At 55.0% G+C, this 16,670-nt stretch overlaps 1 protein-coding gene across 1 annotated transcript in view; it reads right to left on the bottom strand.

Annotated features, from left to right (window-relative positions):
- Nucleotides 1-1,599: 1,599 nt before the first annotated feature.
- Nucleotides 1,600-16,670, bottom strand: part of LOC135825719 (uncharacterized) — a gene marked incomplete in the record, with an annotated part of 167,999 nt that continues 152,928 nt past the window's right edge. Inside the window, 2 exon segments of the mRNA XM_065338340.1 lie at nucleotides 1,600-7,168; nucleotides 7,630-16,389. Coding sequence (XP_065194412.1) covers nucleotides 3,047-7,168; nucleotides 7,630-16,389 — 12,882 coding nt within the window.

Below are 16,670 nucleotides of genomic sequence, written 5' to 3'. Positions count from 1 at the left end.
AAAAAGCGCTTTTTTCCGCTGAATGGCTGAATCGCGCTTGGTGTGACCGCGGCCTTAATCCATCAACTGCAACAACCCGTGGCTACTGTCCAGCCTTATTTCGAAGCTTGGCGCTCATCTCAGCCATGGGTCATATGGTACCAGTAAGAAACGAGGTACGCTCCTGTACCGTACAGGGTGTGACACAGTTCTGTGCTTATAATTCCCTCGCCGTTGCACGATCCGAGACCCTGAAACACAGAGCACAAAATGAAACCCAGCACACACAGCACACAAGTCAACCCAGTGGCCCATCATCCTTCGTGTCAGAGCTGTCGGCTGCAGTGCGCTCACAAATCAAAAGTCAAGCACAAGAATTCAAACACAAAGAGCATAACGTTCTAACTTCACCGTCGGAAATGAAGCTGGACGCAGTGGTGGATAGTGTGGACAGTGAGTTGTGAGGAAACATTTGGCTGATGATGTACGATGATGACGAGGCAAACCACTCCTGGAGAAGAGACGGCCACACTCGGCACAAGGTATCCGCAGGGGCTCACAAACGGGTTCGGGCGGGGGCAGAACATTGCAAGCGGCCCGCCATACACACATACACATACCCCCCCCCCCCCCCCTGAACACAGACACATACACACATGTGCCCCCCCCCCCTGAACACAGACACAGACACACACACCATGATGTACCAAGTATACGTCCGTCGCAAGTGAAGCACGCAAATCTCCAAATGCACTGGACGTGCACCCACAGATTTTCTCTTATAACAGTTAGCAGAAATAGCTGATCTGAATCTGAACGAAACAGATCAAGACTAGCGCCAGATAACTGTCTAATCCACAAAAAGCCATGTGAATCGACCACCAATGCACACCTGGTCTACACCACACGGAGTACATCGGCATAAAACGGCCAAGACAGTTACCTATGCACACCCAACACTTGCTGGGGTAACCGGCATAGACAGCACACACACACACACACACACACACACACACACACACACACACACACACACACACACACACACACACACCAGGGGCGTGGGACACGGTACGGTCACAACGGTATTGACCGTACCACTTTTTGCCCCAGGTACCCCGTGAATCAAAAAATACACTGATCTGGGATCTAAATTTCCAAACTTTTTGGCTCAGCAATCCCTCCCCAAAAAGTAAAAGGCAGTTCAGATGGTTGACCGTAGCACACTAAAATATCTTCCGACGCCCCTGCACACACACACACACACACACACACACACACACACACACACACACACACACACACACACACACACACACACACACACACACACACACACACACACACACACACACACACACACACACACACACACACACACACACACATGTACACACACACACATGTACACACACACACACACACACACACACACACACACACACAAAGTAGCAGATAGACAGACACCCACACGTGCACGCACACGCACTCACCCATACCCCCCCCCCCACACACACACGCAGACACACACTAACAGACACACGACCCCGGCTTGCAGGCAAGCAACGCGATTGGACATGCACATGTGCGTACACACAGCGAGAACAACACACCGGGCAATTCATTGTCATCGAAAATTACGTTTCAGAGAATTACACAAGGAGATAATGTGTTGCACATCAGTTGCGGAGATAATGAGACAAATTTGCTGGGAGTGTTATTGGGTACAGTGCAGATACATAGTATTGTTCTTAAATTGTATCGGTTGTTGACCATTAGATGACATGAAACATGTAGTAAAAGTATGCACATAAAAACAGCATTGAAGTCGTACAGTACACGCATGTGCGCAAATGGGCAATAGGAAATTGGTTCATGAGAGAGCGTACGTGCAGATGCTCTTCAAGAGGAGAAAGTGAGCGAGTGTTTGCAGGTCTGCAGCTCATGTATTTCAGTGAGCTTGCGTCGATGTCTTGTATGCCGGTTGCGTGAGACGCGATGAATGCAGGGCTTGACTGAGGAGACTGCTGCTGCTGCTGCTGCTGCTGCTGGTGGTGGTGGTGGTGAGAGAGTTGTCCACGTCGAAGCAAAGAGCTTGTGAGCAACATGGGCTGGGCTACGTCACTCAACGCTATATCAGTGTAGCTGGTGACGTGTCGTTCCCATGACGACATGATGAAGCCAAACTCTCGCACTGGCCAGGCTGCCAGCCATGGGAGTCAGGGTCAGTTGGCCAAGCGACAGTTTCAAAAATTCAAACAGCAGTTGGCGGCAAGCAGTCGCATTGCTGGCATGTATGAAAAGCAATGGAAATGTTATTTACGTTTTAAAAGTACAAATTACCTAAGACCGTGTGATGTGGATTGGTCCGGGCATTCCCAGACAATCGGGTGCTCGAGTGTGAAATCGCATATCCAAACGAAACAACTGATGTGTAAGCACCAAGAGTAGAGAGAGAGAGAGAGAGAGAGAGGGGGAGAGAATGACTTAAAACCGTGGATGCTGATGACGAATGCATTCAAATGGCCAAGCAGCCGCTATAGAGAATAAATATAAAACGGAACATGCAGACAAGTCTAATGGTCAACGTGGTGGTGGTGGTGAACTGGTGTTTCTGTATTCACATGCACGGCGCCAGGGAAGAGTTGTATCCAAGGTTGGCGCGGTGATTTAGCACGTACTGTGCAGGCCACAGTGGAACGGCGGCCCGGACAGTTGCTAATAGATGATGGGGTGATGAGTTTGGGAGCTCGGCCAGCCGGGGCCGGCTAAATTACCAGATTGCGTTAAGAGAGAGAGAGAGTTGCACGTGCTGGCCTCAAGCAAGCTGTGACGCGTGAGAACCACACAGAAGTAGATAGTGCGATGAGTGCACCGCCATCAGAATGGCGGAGTGCACTCGGGATGAACAAGTCGTGATGGGGAGGTAGTGAGGTTGTGGACATGTCACGCGGAGATCCAGTGCATGTACGAGATGTGCTAGAGACATAAGAGGATTTCAGCGTGGTGGATTGTTGGGTATGAGAGTATAGTTAGCTAGTGACGTAGATGACACAAAGCCGCAGGTTTATGTCTCAGTCAGCGGCACGGTGTGATTGGCCGGGGAGTAGGAATCCTGGAAGGTGAATCTCGGCACGACAGCCGTCGACGTGTTGACGGTTTCCGAGAAGCGCAGCAGGAAGTGCCCATCCGTCATGTCAACGTCGAAGTTGAGCAAACGTGGCGGGACATCGTCGACCGTGAAGTGTCGCACTCGTTGAGCCTGTGACCTCGCGATGGGCGTGATGGCGTTGCCGTCATTGTCAGCAATCAGCTCCTTTGAAAAGGTGATGAAGGTGTTATTCTCGTTGCTAAGCAGGGCACGCTTCTTGATCTCGTTCACGTCCTCGTCAGCCAGGGTCAGATTGACAATGAGACCATCGGCCAACGTGCTGAGACCTTGGTGTCGCAGGCCATAGCTTGCCACCGTCACTGCTGCTCCTGAGCTGGTGATGTTGGTGCTCACAAAGACGATGCGAGTGGCAAGGAGAGAGCTGGCGTTGACGGTTTCCGAGAAGCTGAGCAGCACCTGGCTGCTGGCCATGTTGACGTCGAAGGCGAGCAGACGCGGTGCTTGCCGGTCAACGATGTACCGCGTAGCCAGCCGTGCCGACTGTGAGGTGATGGGCTGTAGGTAGTTTCCAGACATATCTTGCACACTGGTGTTGCTCAGTACAATGTACGTGCTGTTCAGGTCAATGGCCAGTGAGGTGAGGCGTTTGATCTCGTCAACGTCCCGCTTGTCCAGCCCGACGACAATCGTCGATGAGTTATCGGACAGAACAGTGCCTCCGACCAGAGTCCATGATGACATCGTGTTGTTGGCCGATGATGTCATCATGCTCTGGAGCGTGATGTCGGTAACGCGGAGTGTCGACGCGCTGACGGTCTCACTGAAGTTCAGCGTGAGCCACTCGGCGTCCAGGTCCAGTTCAAAGTCCTGCAGGCGAGCAGCGCTGGTGTCGGCAGTGAAGGCACGCACGCGCACACCGGACACATTCCTGACAGGGTTGCCGGATGTGTCGGCGATGAAGCTGCTCGGGAAGCTGATGTAGGTGTTGTTGTCGGCTGCCGTCGTGGCCAGGTGGATGCGCTGCTTGACAACGTTCAGGTCGTCGTTTGTCAAGCGCAGCGAGACGGTAGCGTTGTCCGAGGTCAGTGTGTCACCACCAGTCAGTGTGAACGTCTGCAGATCTGCAGTGGCCAGAACTCCAGCTTGCTGTATGGTCAGGGTCGATGCATTCAGCGACGGAGAGCGCACAGTCTCGCTGAACGAGAACGTTAGCGTTCCCGTGTTCAGGTCAAAATCAACGGAGCGCAGCTGCGGTGCGGTTGTGTCCGTGCTGTAGTTGCTTGCTGGCCGGGGTGCAGAGCTAGCGATCTCCACCATTTGCAGACCGACCATGTCCTCGGCAGAGTGTGCCCGCATGGACAAGAAGCTTGTGTCAAGGTTGATGGCGAGCGTGCTCTTTGCCTTGATGCGGTTCAGGTCTGCTTCGCCGATGAACACGGTCAGGATGGGAGAGTTGGCATTGGATACATAGCTAGACGTGGAGAGCGTAACCGTCTCATTGGATGTGGTGGACGTACGGCCATTCTGCAGCGTTAGGCCGGACACGTTGAAGCTGGTTGAGCGGATCGACTCGTTGAACGTCAGCACAAGAATGTCGCGCGTAAAGTCCACGAGGTAGGAGACAAGCTCCGGTTGCGTTGTGTCTGCAAAGTAGTCTGTTGGTTGTATTGCCAGGGCGCTGAGAGGGTCAAGGCGCTCAATCACGGCTCGCCTGTTCATGTCGCTTACGGTCTTGCTTGCGATCTGAAGGAATGTTGTCGGCGCAGAGAGAGCAATCTCGTGGGCCTTCAGGGCGTTGAGATCCGTCGCACCAATGCGTAGATACAGGGCAGTGGAGTCGCTGTCGGACAGCCGATCCAGCTGGGTCAGTGTGTACGTAGCGTTGCCGGTCGAGTCGGAACTGCGCATGAACGTCAGGCCGCTGACATCGATGCTGGAGACGTCGACGGCTTCAGAAAAGTGCAGGTCCAGCTGTGCGGTGTCCAGATCGAGACGATAGGACAGTAAGCGCGGTCGGACTGTATCATTCTGGAATGTTGTGGCGATCAGGGCATTAGCGGGTGGGATTTCGGCGACAAAGTTGTCGTTCATATCTTGAATGGCGCCGAGAGCGACGCTCAAGTATGTCGTGTTGCCACTGACTACGAGACTCTCGTTGACCTTGAGCGAGTTGAGGTCGGCCGGCGAGAGGCGGATGACAATCGTCAGTGCGTTGGAGGTGTTTGTGTAGCTGCTCCTGTCCAACGTGTGGTGATGTGTGTTGCGACGATCGGACTGCAGCCGCAAGCGAGTCACGTCCAGTGTTCCGGACTTCACCGGCTCTGAAAAACTGATCGCTAGCGTGCCGGTGGTCAAGTCCACGGAGAACGCTAGCGCACGCGGTGGTGTTGTATCGGGCACGACCAGCGACGCGTTCAGCGTTGTGTTGACCACGGCATTGGGCGTGGCAGCCATGTCGCGAACAGCGCCGAAGAAGATGAAATCGCCGACGGGTGCAAGGAAAGTCAGCTGTGTGTTGTTGGGCACAGTGGCAAGCTGTGTGTTTAGCTTGATCTGGTCCAGGTCAGCTTTGGTGACGTTGATGACCAAGATTGGACCGTCAGTGGAGTCCAGGACACCATCCGTGAGCTCATAGATTGCACCACCACTACCAACACCTCCGCTCAAGGATGAGCGAAGCTGGAAGCGTCTCTCTTGCAACGCCTTCACAACACTGGTGGAGTCAATCGTCTCGTCGAACGTAATGGTCAACTGCTCGTGATCGAGGTCGAGAACAAACGAGAGCGGTACGGGTGCCGAGGTGTCTGGAGTGAACCCTCCCGCCAGTACAGGTAAGGAGTTGTTAGCGGCTACGGTTGTGAGCGGCAAACCGTTCATGTCGCTTGCACCGGATGACGTCACGGCGAGGTGTGTTGCCGAGGCAACATGGGCAAGTGCTCGGGTCTTCTTGACTTCGTTCAGGTCGTAGCGACTGAGCGTGATGTTGATGCTGGTGCCGTCAATGTTGACGTACGTGCTGTTCGTCAGCGTGTACGACACGTTACCACTTGTTACCGACGATTGCAGTGTGAACTGCGAGAGGTTGATGCTCTCGGACTCCATTGTCTCCGAGAAGCTCACACGCAGGTCACCGCTGTCCAGGTCAAACTGAAAGCTGCGCACAACGGGGGAGGTGGCGTCGGCCTCGAAGTTTGTGACTTGAACGGCCTTGCCCGCTTGCTGATCAACACCGTTGTTGGAAAAGTCAGACAGGGCCGGGCTCAGGAAACTGACAAACGTGTCTGTGACGTTTGTCGCCGTCCTGCGGTCCAGCTTCAGAGCGTTGGCATCAGTTTCGCTGAGCAGCAGCCTCATCGTGGTGAGGTTGGACGGAAGGCGCGTGACTGACGACAGGCTAATGGTGGTGGAGCTGTCGGCGTCTGCCTCGGCATCGCGTACGCGGATGAAGGTCTCCTGCAGTGAGTTCTTGTCGATAGCCTCACTGAAGTATGCGGTGAGTATGGCATCACTGGCGAGGGACAGGTCGACACTTTGCAGCACTGGTTTGATCGTGTCCGGTACAAAGTCTGTGGCCTTGAACGCCCCGCCAAGCTCCGTGGTACGGAACACAACGAGCTGCCTGTCAAACATATCCAGGACAGTGTCCGGGTCTTCGAGAGCCAAGTACGTCTCATTGATGGATGTCGCCAGCCCATCGACAGACTTCGACTTGATGATGTCGAGGTCTTGCTGGGTAATCGCAAATTGCACAATGTCGGAGTACGTGGGGGAGACGAGGCCACTCTTCAGATCATAGATGTCCGAACGGCCCACCCCGGCACCAGGCTTGCCAAAGAGCACGACGGACGACACCGTTCTGAAACTGGTGATGTTGACTGTTTCGCTGAAGGAAAACACGAGTCTGCTCGCGTTCATATCCAGGGTGTAGCCGATCAGTCGTGGTCGCGTGCTGTCCGTCACAAAGTTAGGTGTGGACTTTGCTGACGTGTTGGATACGCTGTTGACCGGATTGGAGTTGGTGTCGTTGACACCGTCAGCCATCAAGCTGAGGAACGTGTTACCAGTCTGGGTTGCCAACTAATACAGGAACCAAACACACAGATACACGCACACGCACACACACACACACACACACACACACACACACACACACACACACACACACACACACACATGCGCAAGAGCACACAAAATGATCAGCTAGTGCCCGCTTGACCAGACAAAACCCTCATACTAGGTCAGACTAGGTCATACTGGACATACGGATGCATGGAAAATGCAGCTATTTGGTATTTCAGCTAGGAAGCAACATTGGAAAATTACACACACATTGTCAGTATGCATAACACACACATTGTCAGTGTGCACATGCAAAACACAAGGTCTTCACAAGTATGGCAGAGGAATAGATTTTAGTCACCCTCGTTTCAGTGTTTGCCACATTATTACAAATATGACACACACACACACACACACGCACACACACACACGCACGCACACGTGCACACACACACACACACACACACTGTAGCACTCACCAATGGCAGGGCTTTGATCGCGTTTGCGTCTGCCAGGGAGAGGCGAACCAGCACAGATGTGTTGTCAACCAGATCCACAGAGCTTGTTGTCAGAGAGTAGAATTGACGATGGCTAATATTCGACGAGCCCTGCAAGGTCAGACTAGCCACAGAGAGGCTGGCTGAGTCAATTGGCTCGTCGAACGTCAACGACAGAACTTCGGGCGCGTTCATGTCCAAAGCGAAGTCGGACAGCGTGGGAGATGTGGTATCGGCTGTGAAGTTGCTGATGGCCATTCCGGAGTCCGCAGTGCTGAGCGTGGCGACCGAGTTGTCGCTGGTGTCACGGATGAACTGTGAAGTGAAGCGCAGGAACGCGCTGTTCACGCTTGTGACCAGCCGGCGATCGAGCTTGATGAGGTTGACGTCGTTAGTGTGTAGCGTGATGACAACACTGGTTAGGTTCCAGGAAAGGCCACGGTGGCCAGTGAGGCGACGTGCGTTACTTGCATTGCGCTCGGTGTTCTGCAGCCATAGCTGCGTCACGTCAAGCGCACTGCGATTCGCAGACTCGGAGAAGGAGATCTCCAGGGTCTCCGCGTCCAGATCCAGGTCGAAGGAGGCGATCTGGATGGGCGTGGTGTCGGGAATGTGGCGAGCCGCCTTGAGCGCCTGTGTAGCGTTGCGAGAAGTGACCGCGTTGCCTGTCATATCAACAAGTGTGGTGCCAGACAGAGCAATGTAGGTGTCGTCAACACTCGTAGCCAGGCCGAAGAGCAGCTTGATGTTGTTCAGGTCGAATTGTGTCAGGGTCAGGTTGATGGTTGGTGTGTATACATCCGAGTGCATACCACCGGTTAGCGGATATCGGAACGACGGGCCCGCTGACATATCGCTGTACATTGTCAGCTGCCTGGGGTCAAGTGACGTAGCGTTGACCGTCTCCGTGAAGGAGAGCATCAGCGTTGCCGTGTCAACGTCCAGGTGGAAGAGGCGCAGCGCGGGAGCAACACTGTCATTCCTGTACGCAAGAGCCGGCTTGCCATTGGAGATGTCCACAACAGCGTTGCCCGCCATGTCCAGAATAGTCGTGTTCCAGATGACAATGTGAGTGGTTGCCAAGCCAACAGCCAATGAGGTGCGCGCCTTGATCGCGTTCAAATCACCCTCAGCCAGGTTTATCACAATCTCAGTGTTGTTGGTACTGGCCGACGTTGATGCGGTCGTCAGGGTAAACATGTCTGCCGTGCTGTTGGTGTCGGCAGAAGCGAGAAGCTTCACGGCGGACACGTTGAGCGTCAGGCGGGACACTGCTTCGCTGAACGTCAGCCGCAGCACTTCCCTGGTCAGGTCCAGTGAGAAGTCGAGCAGGGCGGGTCGCGTCGTGTCCGGCACGTGTCGATCGGCACGGATACCGGCAGACATTGTTGCCATGGCATTGTTGTTCATGTCGGCGACGGCTGCGTGTGTGAGACGTGCGTATGTGTTGTTAGAGTCGGTGGTGAGCGCTAGCATGACCTTAAGCGTGTCCAGGTCGGCCTGGGACAGGGCTACGGTGACGAAGACACTGTCTTGATGACTGCTGTTGGTGGCCAGTGTTAACTGTGTCCACTGCGACGGGCTGATGGCACTGTTCTGAACCACGATCCCACTGATGTTAGTGAGAGATGCGTCAACGGTCTCGTCGAACGACAGCACCAGCAGACCAGCGTCCATATCGATAGTGAATGACTCCAGGGTCGGCAGAGTAGAGTCTTGGACGAAGCGTGCCGCCAGTTTGGCAGAATCGGCTGCCTCCTCGACGATTCGGTTAGCGCTCATGTCGCTGACGAACGTGGGAAGCACTTCCAGGAAAGTGCTGTTGCGGCTCACGGCCAGGGCACGGAGCAGCTTGACAGCGTTGGTGTCGCCGCGTGAGAGGTTCACGTTAACGTAGATATCATTCTGTGCGGAGAACGTAGCGTTGGTCAGGCGGTGCTGGCCGACGGAGTTGTTGGTGTGCGAGTGTATCGTCAACTCAGTGATGTTGATAGTGGACGTACGCACTACCTCGTCAAACGTCAGCAGCAGAGTCGCAGTGTTGCCGTCCATGTCGAGATCAAACGACGCGAGATTGGGCGGAGTGGTGTCCTTGGTGAACACATCAACACGCTGTGCTGCGCCGCTAGAGATGACTTGCTGGCTGTTGTTACGCATGTCCGTGAGTAGCAGGGACGTTACCGACAGATAGGTGTTGTCCTGAGTCACACTAACAGGCTCTTGTCGTTGCATCTGATGTGTGTCGTTGACAAGTAGTACAATGGTCACGGCCGTGGTGTCTTTACGCGTCACAGACCGAGCGCCAGTCAGCGTGAACGCTGTCATGGTCTCATCGGTACCACTGCTGTTGGTCAACCCTTGTAGTGTCAGTGAGGTGGGGTTCACCGACCATCCGGCAATCGTCTCGTCAAAGTACAGCGTCAGCGTTGCCGGAGCATCCAGGTCAAAGTCGAACGATGTCATGACCGGGCCGGTGATGTCATCGCTGAATACGCGTACCCGCTGGGAAGCGTTTGTGAGGACGGCAACGAGGGGATTGGTGGCAAGGTCAAGAACGCTGCCGTCGGCAATCGACAGGTGTGTGTTGTTAGTACCGGTAGCCAGCGCACGCAGTCGCTTGATGGCATTGGCGTCGTCGCGAGTCAGGGTTACTGTGATTTGGGTGCCATTTGTGGAACGCACAGTGCTACCACCACGCAACGAGAAGCTGCTCGTGGAATTCATCACGCCACCGGTTGAAAGCAGTGTGATGGCAGTGACGTCAAACGTACTCAAATTGACAGTGTCGCTGAACGCCAGGGTCAGGTTGTTGGAATTCATGTCCAGGTCGAAGTGCTGCAGTTCGGGACGCACTGTGTCTGGAATGAACGCGTCCACTCGCAGACCCTTCGTGTCCGTGATGGGCACGATGTCGACGAGATTGTGGTCGTCGATGAGCGACGCGCGCACCGTGATGTACGACGTGTTGCTATGGCGATACATTCCGGTCACCGTCTTGACACCCAGCAGGTCCATGTGCGAGATTTGAACGGAGATGACGTAGCCGTCCGGGCTGGTGGTGATACTGTCCGATGTCAGAGTGTATGAAACACTCGCTGTGGCCGTGGCAGCGCTCTGCAACGTGATGGCACGCGCGTCAAACGTGTCGCGTCGAACGACATCGTCGAACGTGAGATTGAGCACGCCGAGCTGCATGTGAACGCTGTAGCGGATCAGAGAAGCACGCGAGCCGTCCGCAGTGTACTGGCATGCGCGAGTGCGCGACGCGTTCAGCACCTGAACATCCGCCATGTCGAGCACAGCTCCCTCGTCCAGAGTGAGGTGTGTGGTGTTCTGCTCGGTGGCAAACGCATAGTTGAGCTTGAGAGTGCGGACGTCCTCGGCGCCGATTGCCACGGTGAACCAGGTGCGGCCGTTTGCGCTTGTTGCTGTGGTGACAGAGCAGTTGGAGAGCGGCAGTGAGAAGTTGCCGGTCGCAACGGCGCTTGGCCCGGAGTGAAGGCGTACGCGCGAGCAGACAACGCTGAGTGGCTTGACAGGCTCGTCGAAGGTCAGCGAGAGTCTGTGTAGGTCCATGTCGAGGTGGAAGCAGGTCAGCCGTGGGGGAATGGCGTCGGCTGTGTAGGCGGAAACACGCGTTGCATTGGTCTCTGGAATGGCTACAACACTGTTGGGTGAGTAGGAGAGGTCGCTGATGGTTGCTGAAGTCAGGCTGATGTACGTGTCGTTGTCTCCCTTCAGGAATGCAACGCGCTTGATGTTTTGCACATCGCCAGAGGAGAGCTGCACCACGATCTGTCGTCCATTGCTGCTAGATGTTGTGCTGGTTGTCTGAAGAGTGACCTGTTCTGATGACGTGTTCACGCTCGATTGCAGAGTGATGAAGCTAGAGTCCAGAGAAGCAGCGTTGACGGGTTCGTTGAAGTTCAGGGTCAGTGTAAGCGATGCGTTCAGATCCAGGTCAAACGACAGCAGGCGCGGAGGCTGCTGGTCGTGGCCGAACGTGCGGACGATCGCCCCTGGGGCGCCCTGCCCGACGGGTACAGCATTGTTGCCCACCACATCGGCGACCAGGGCGGAGGTGAAGGTCAGGTAGCAAGTACCACGGCGTGTGCAGAGACGCGTGTTACGTTGGATGTTGACAACATCGCTCGGGTCCAGGTAGAACCGGACTATTGTGCTGTCGTTGGAATCCAGAACTCCGCCGCTAAGCGTATAGTTGGCCAGAGCGTCCTCAAACAGATCCTGAATGGTGATGGCTGTAAAGTTGAACGACTCCACGGCGACAGTTTCGTTGAAAGTCAGCACGACAAGCTTCTGGGCGAGATCGAACTGTGTGAACGTGACGAGTGACGGTGAGGATGTGTCTGCGGTGAAGCGGGAGACGTTGCGTGGCGGAATGGCCAGGATGGAACGGTTGACCATGTCTCGGACAGAGTCTTCGCTGAACTGAAGATGGCACACAGCGGCTGTGGAGCAGATGCGCAGACGCTTCATTTCATTCAGGTCTTCGGCTTGCAGATCGATGACGATGTCAGCCATGTTGGGTGTGGCCGTGATGCTGGCAGTGAGCGAACGCTCAGCGTAACCGGATGAGTTACTCATGGCGTGTGTCCTGATGAGGAGAGAGGAGATGTTCAGTGTTGTGACGTTGACGGTCTCATCGAAGTGCAGCGTCAACACACCTGAATCCATGTCAACGTCAAACGTCTCCATTACCGGTCGACGGCCATCGGCTACATACTCGGTAACGCGCAGCGCACCCTGTGTCCACCATTGCGGATTGACGGGATTGCCGGCCATGTCAGCGATTGCTATAGGTGTCGCCACCAGATAGGTGTTGGAGTGTTCGGTAGCAAGATGAGCGAGTTCCTTGATTTCATTCTTGTCATCAATAAGCAGGGTAAGCAGAATGGTTGTACCGTCCATGGATGTTGTGGAGCCTCCGGTCAGAGTGTAGCGTTGTCCTGCGTTCTTCTCCGCGTTCTGAATTGTGAGGCCGTTGGCGGCAAGGCTGGTGGCGTTCACTGTCTCATCAATGTGCAGGGTCACCAGTCGTGTGTTCATGTTCAAGTTCCAGGAGAGGATGCGCGGTGCTGTGGTGTCTGCTGTGTAGTCGCTGGTCAGAGAGGGGAGAGCCGTGGACTCCGGTACGGGATTGGCCTCGTTGTTTGCGAGGTCACGCACCACGTCCTTAAGCAGACTAACAAACGTCGACTCGGCATTGACGGCAAGGCGAGCGAGGCGTTTGATCTCGTTGAGGTCTTGCAGCGTGAGGGAGACACGGATGATGTTGCTACTGATCGCGGTGTAGTTGCTCGGCCCGAGAGTGACAGACTCAGTCGTGTTGGTTGCATTGTACTCTGCTTGGATGGTGACGCGCGTGACGACGAACGTCAGATTGCGAACGTCCTCGGTGAACGTCAGTGTGAGTGTTTCCGCATCCAGGTCCAAGCTGTAGCGACGGAGCTCAGGTGGAGTGATGTCAGCAGTGTGTGCGAGTACACGCTGTGCCGGCTGGTAGACCACACGGTTTCGAGTCATGTCCACGACCGCGTACGGCTGCACACGCAGGTAGCTGTTGAAGACGGCCTGCGCGAGCGGAGGCACGTCTTGCAGACGGTACTTGTCGGTTTCCGTGACGTTGATCGTGATGTGCGTGGAGTCTAGCATTGATACCGTACCGCCCGTCAAGAAGGTGACGTTCGTTGCGTTCTCGCTGAGCAGGAACCCAAATCCGGTGACGTTCACACTAGACCATTCAACGGTTTCGGAGAACTCCAGCTGCAGTACGAGCGGTGGAACTCCGCCGATCATTGTCAGATTGTATGCTACCAAATATGGCGGCGTGATGTCGGGTGTGTATCGAGTCACGCGCGGTGCAAGCTGTGCGATTGAGAGCTGATTGGCTGCAAGATCGCGTAGCGTGGCATTCGTGAGTTGCAAGAATGTGGTTGCGTTGTCGGTGGCAAGTTTGCTGAGTTGCTTGATACGGTTCAAGTCAGTGTAGGACACGTTGATCACAATGGTCGGGCCGTTAGCCGACACGACCACGCTGTCGGTTAGCGAGCGTTGCTCGCTGGCGTTAGCGGTTGACGGTGTGTTTACGACGGTGATTTGGTTAACGTTGATACTGCTGGCGTTGACAGACTCGCTCATGTGGAGGGTGAGAGTCTGAGCTGTCAGATCAAAATCAAATGATTGGAGTTGCGGCCGGGTAGTGTCGGCAACGAACGTGCACACTGGCACTGGACGGGTGCTGGCAGCAATCTGGTTACCTACCATGTCGCTGACAAACGATGACGTGAACGTAAGATAGGATGTGGAGTTGGACACGGCAAGCTGTTGCAGAACGGTGATAATGTCGATGTCACGACGATCCAGTGACAGGACGAGGAACGTGGCGTCGCCTGGCTTAGTGGTGCCGTGCTTAAAGGCATGTTGCTGTACCATGGGTGACGTGGTTACTGGCATACTCCACAGCGTGCTGGAAGTGATGTTGAAGCTGGACGTGCGGATGGTCTCGCTGAAATACAACACGAGGCTGTTGTTGGCCATGTCCAGGTTCCAGCACCGCAGTGTCGGTGATGTGGTGTCCGCGGTGAAGCAGTCGGTTTGGCGTACACCAGCCGAGCCAGTGTCGACGCGGGCAATAGGCCGCGCCGCCATATCCAGCACCATGGCAACCTCGAACAGCAGATGGGTGCTTGCGTGGCTGACGGCCAGAGTAGGCAGACGCTGCACATCGTTACGGTCGGCATCGGTCAGTGAGACATTGACAACGATGCTGTCTTGTTGTGTGACTTTGCCACCACGCAACTGGAATCGTGTTGTTGCTGCTGCTGCTGCTGTGGCGGTGCTCTGCAGGATGAGACGCGACGGCGTCAAGGACGATGCGTTCACTGTCTCAGTGAAAGTCAACGACAGAACAGCCGTGTCGGCGTCGTAGCAGAAACTGACCACCTCGGGGGCGGTGATGTCACCGCTGAAGCTGAATACGCGTCGTGCCGAGTCACGCGGGATGCCGATGACGTCATTACCATTCATATCCTTGATGGAGAGGTCGCTGAACGCGAGGTATGAGTCGTTGATGTTGGTTCCGAGCATGTCGAATCGCTTCAGGGTGTTCAGGTCGGCGACGGTGAAGGAGAGAGTGAACGAAACGGCAGTGTAGTTTGGTGTGAGTTGGCCACCGTTTAGCTTCAGGACTTCCGTGGCGTTTGCCCAGTCCATGGTGTTCTGTAGCCAGAGGCTAGTGGTGAGTAGGGATGAGACGTTGACAGCTTCGGAGAACTGCAGTGTCATTGAGCCGCGAGTGAGGTCCAACGTCCACAAGTCCAGGGTAGGTCTCGTGGTGTCAGGCGTGTATGTGGACACTTGCTTGCCATCGTCGCGCGGTATACTGCGAACGGGCACGCGAGCAGAGTCGTCGATCACGTCCGCCGTCAACCACAGGTAGGATGTGGTGTTCGCCGTGGCCAGACCGTCGCGTTGCTTGATCTCGTCCATGTCCGTCTTGGTGAGGTTGACGATAATCACGTAGCCGTTATCGCTAGCCGTTGATCCACCCTTCAGCTGATACACGTTGTTGGCATCACCTCCCAGCGCACTGCTCTGCAAGGTGATGAACTGGGACTGAAGCGTTCCGGCTAGTGTGACGTCGTTGAACGACATGGTCAACAGGCCAACGTTCATATCCAGATCCCAGTTGAGCAGCTCTGGAGGTGTGCTGTCCGCTGTGTAGGTCTGTACCGCCTGAGCAGTCACGTCCGCAACCGTGTTCCCAGCCACGTCCTTGATCAGACGAGAGTCGAACGTCAGGAACGTGTCCCTACTGGCCGTGGCAAGAGACGTCTTGAGCTTGATCTGTCGCACATCCTCAGCGGAGAGGGTGATGTCGATAATGGTGTTGAGAGGTTGAGTTGCAGTGTACGCTACTGTACCGGCAAGCAGGGTGTAGTTGTCGGTGGGCAGTGTGGCGTGGTTCTGCAGGGTGATGGCCTTGATGTTGAATTCTGCGGTGCTGACGGGCTCGTCGAAGCCCAGTCGTAGCAGCCCGCGGTTCATGTCCAGCAGAACAGACGTGGCATCCAGCATCGGTGACAGAGTATCGCGCGTGTAGCCCGCAGAGCGCAGGGCGTTGCGTGTATCCAGAAGTGCCTGTGCCGCGTTGTTCTTCGTGTCCTTGATCAGCGCGTCGGTGTGCGTAATGAACGTTGTCTCGGCCGACACAGCCAGGCCGCGCAGACCAAGTGATTTCACGTTGACTAGGTCGTCGGAGTCGATGATGAATGTAACCACTGTGCTGTCCGTGGACGTAGGCAGACGGTTGTTGACCCTCAGCTGGAAGGACTGGTTGGCCGTGGCTGCATCCTGGAACGTGATTGCGGACGTGAATAGCTCGTTGGCACGGACTGTCTCGTCAAACGTCAGCACAACACGACTGGCATTGACGTCGATGGTGAAGTTAACCAGAGTGGGACCGGTGGTATCGTCTGTGAAGTTGTGCGGCTGTTCAAAGTCCACCAGAGTGGTGGTGTCGACAACCGGTCGTACAGGATTAGTGAACATGTCCTCAATGAAACTGGAGCCGAGACGCACGTAGCAGTTCGTGCTGCCCTCGCACAGAGTCACTCGTTTGATGAAGTTGAGATCGTCAACTGAGAGTTGTATGGTGACAAAGGTGTTGTCTGTGCTCAGTACGCGTCCAGCCGTTGACAGTGAGATGCGCTGAAAGCCGATCTGTAGGTACACCAAGCACACACACACACGCCAATCACACACACACATCAAGCACACACATGAGATATGCAATAGTCAAGCACACTTTGCTAAGGAAGTCACATGTACACGCACAATGCTGCTCAACTAAATCCGATCGAGCGAGTCAATGGCACGCCACGGTATGGGGTTCGAACCTCCACGCCAAATAACCAACCAACTCCTACCCCGCCCCACCAGCACAGGTCTAGTCATCCCAAATCAACTGGACTCAATAGACAGAAACAAGTTGGCCGTGGCAC

Source organism: Sycon ciliatum, chromosome 10 (genome assembly GCF_964019385.1).
Source record: "Sycon ciliatum chromosome 10, ocSycCili1.1, whole genome shotgun sequence".
NCBI classification, from domain to species: domain Eukaryota; kingdom Metazoa; phylum Porifera; class Calcarea; order Leucosolenida; family Sycettidae; genus Sycon; species Sycon ciliatum.
Note: the sequence above shows the minus strand (reverse complement) of the source record. Positions and strands in the feature narration are given on the sequence as shown.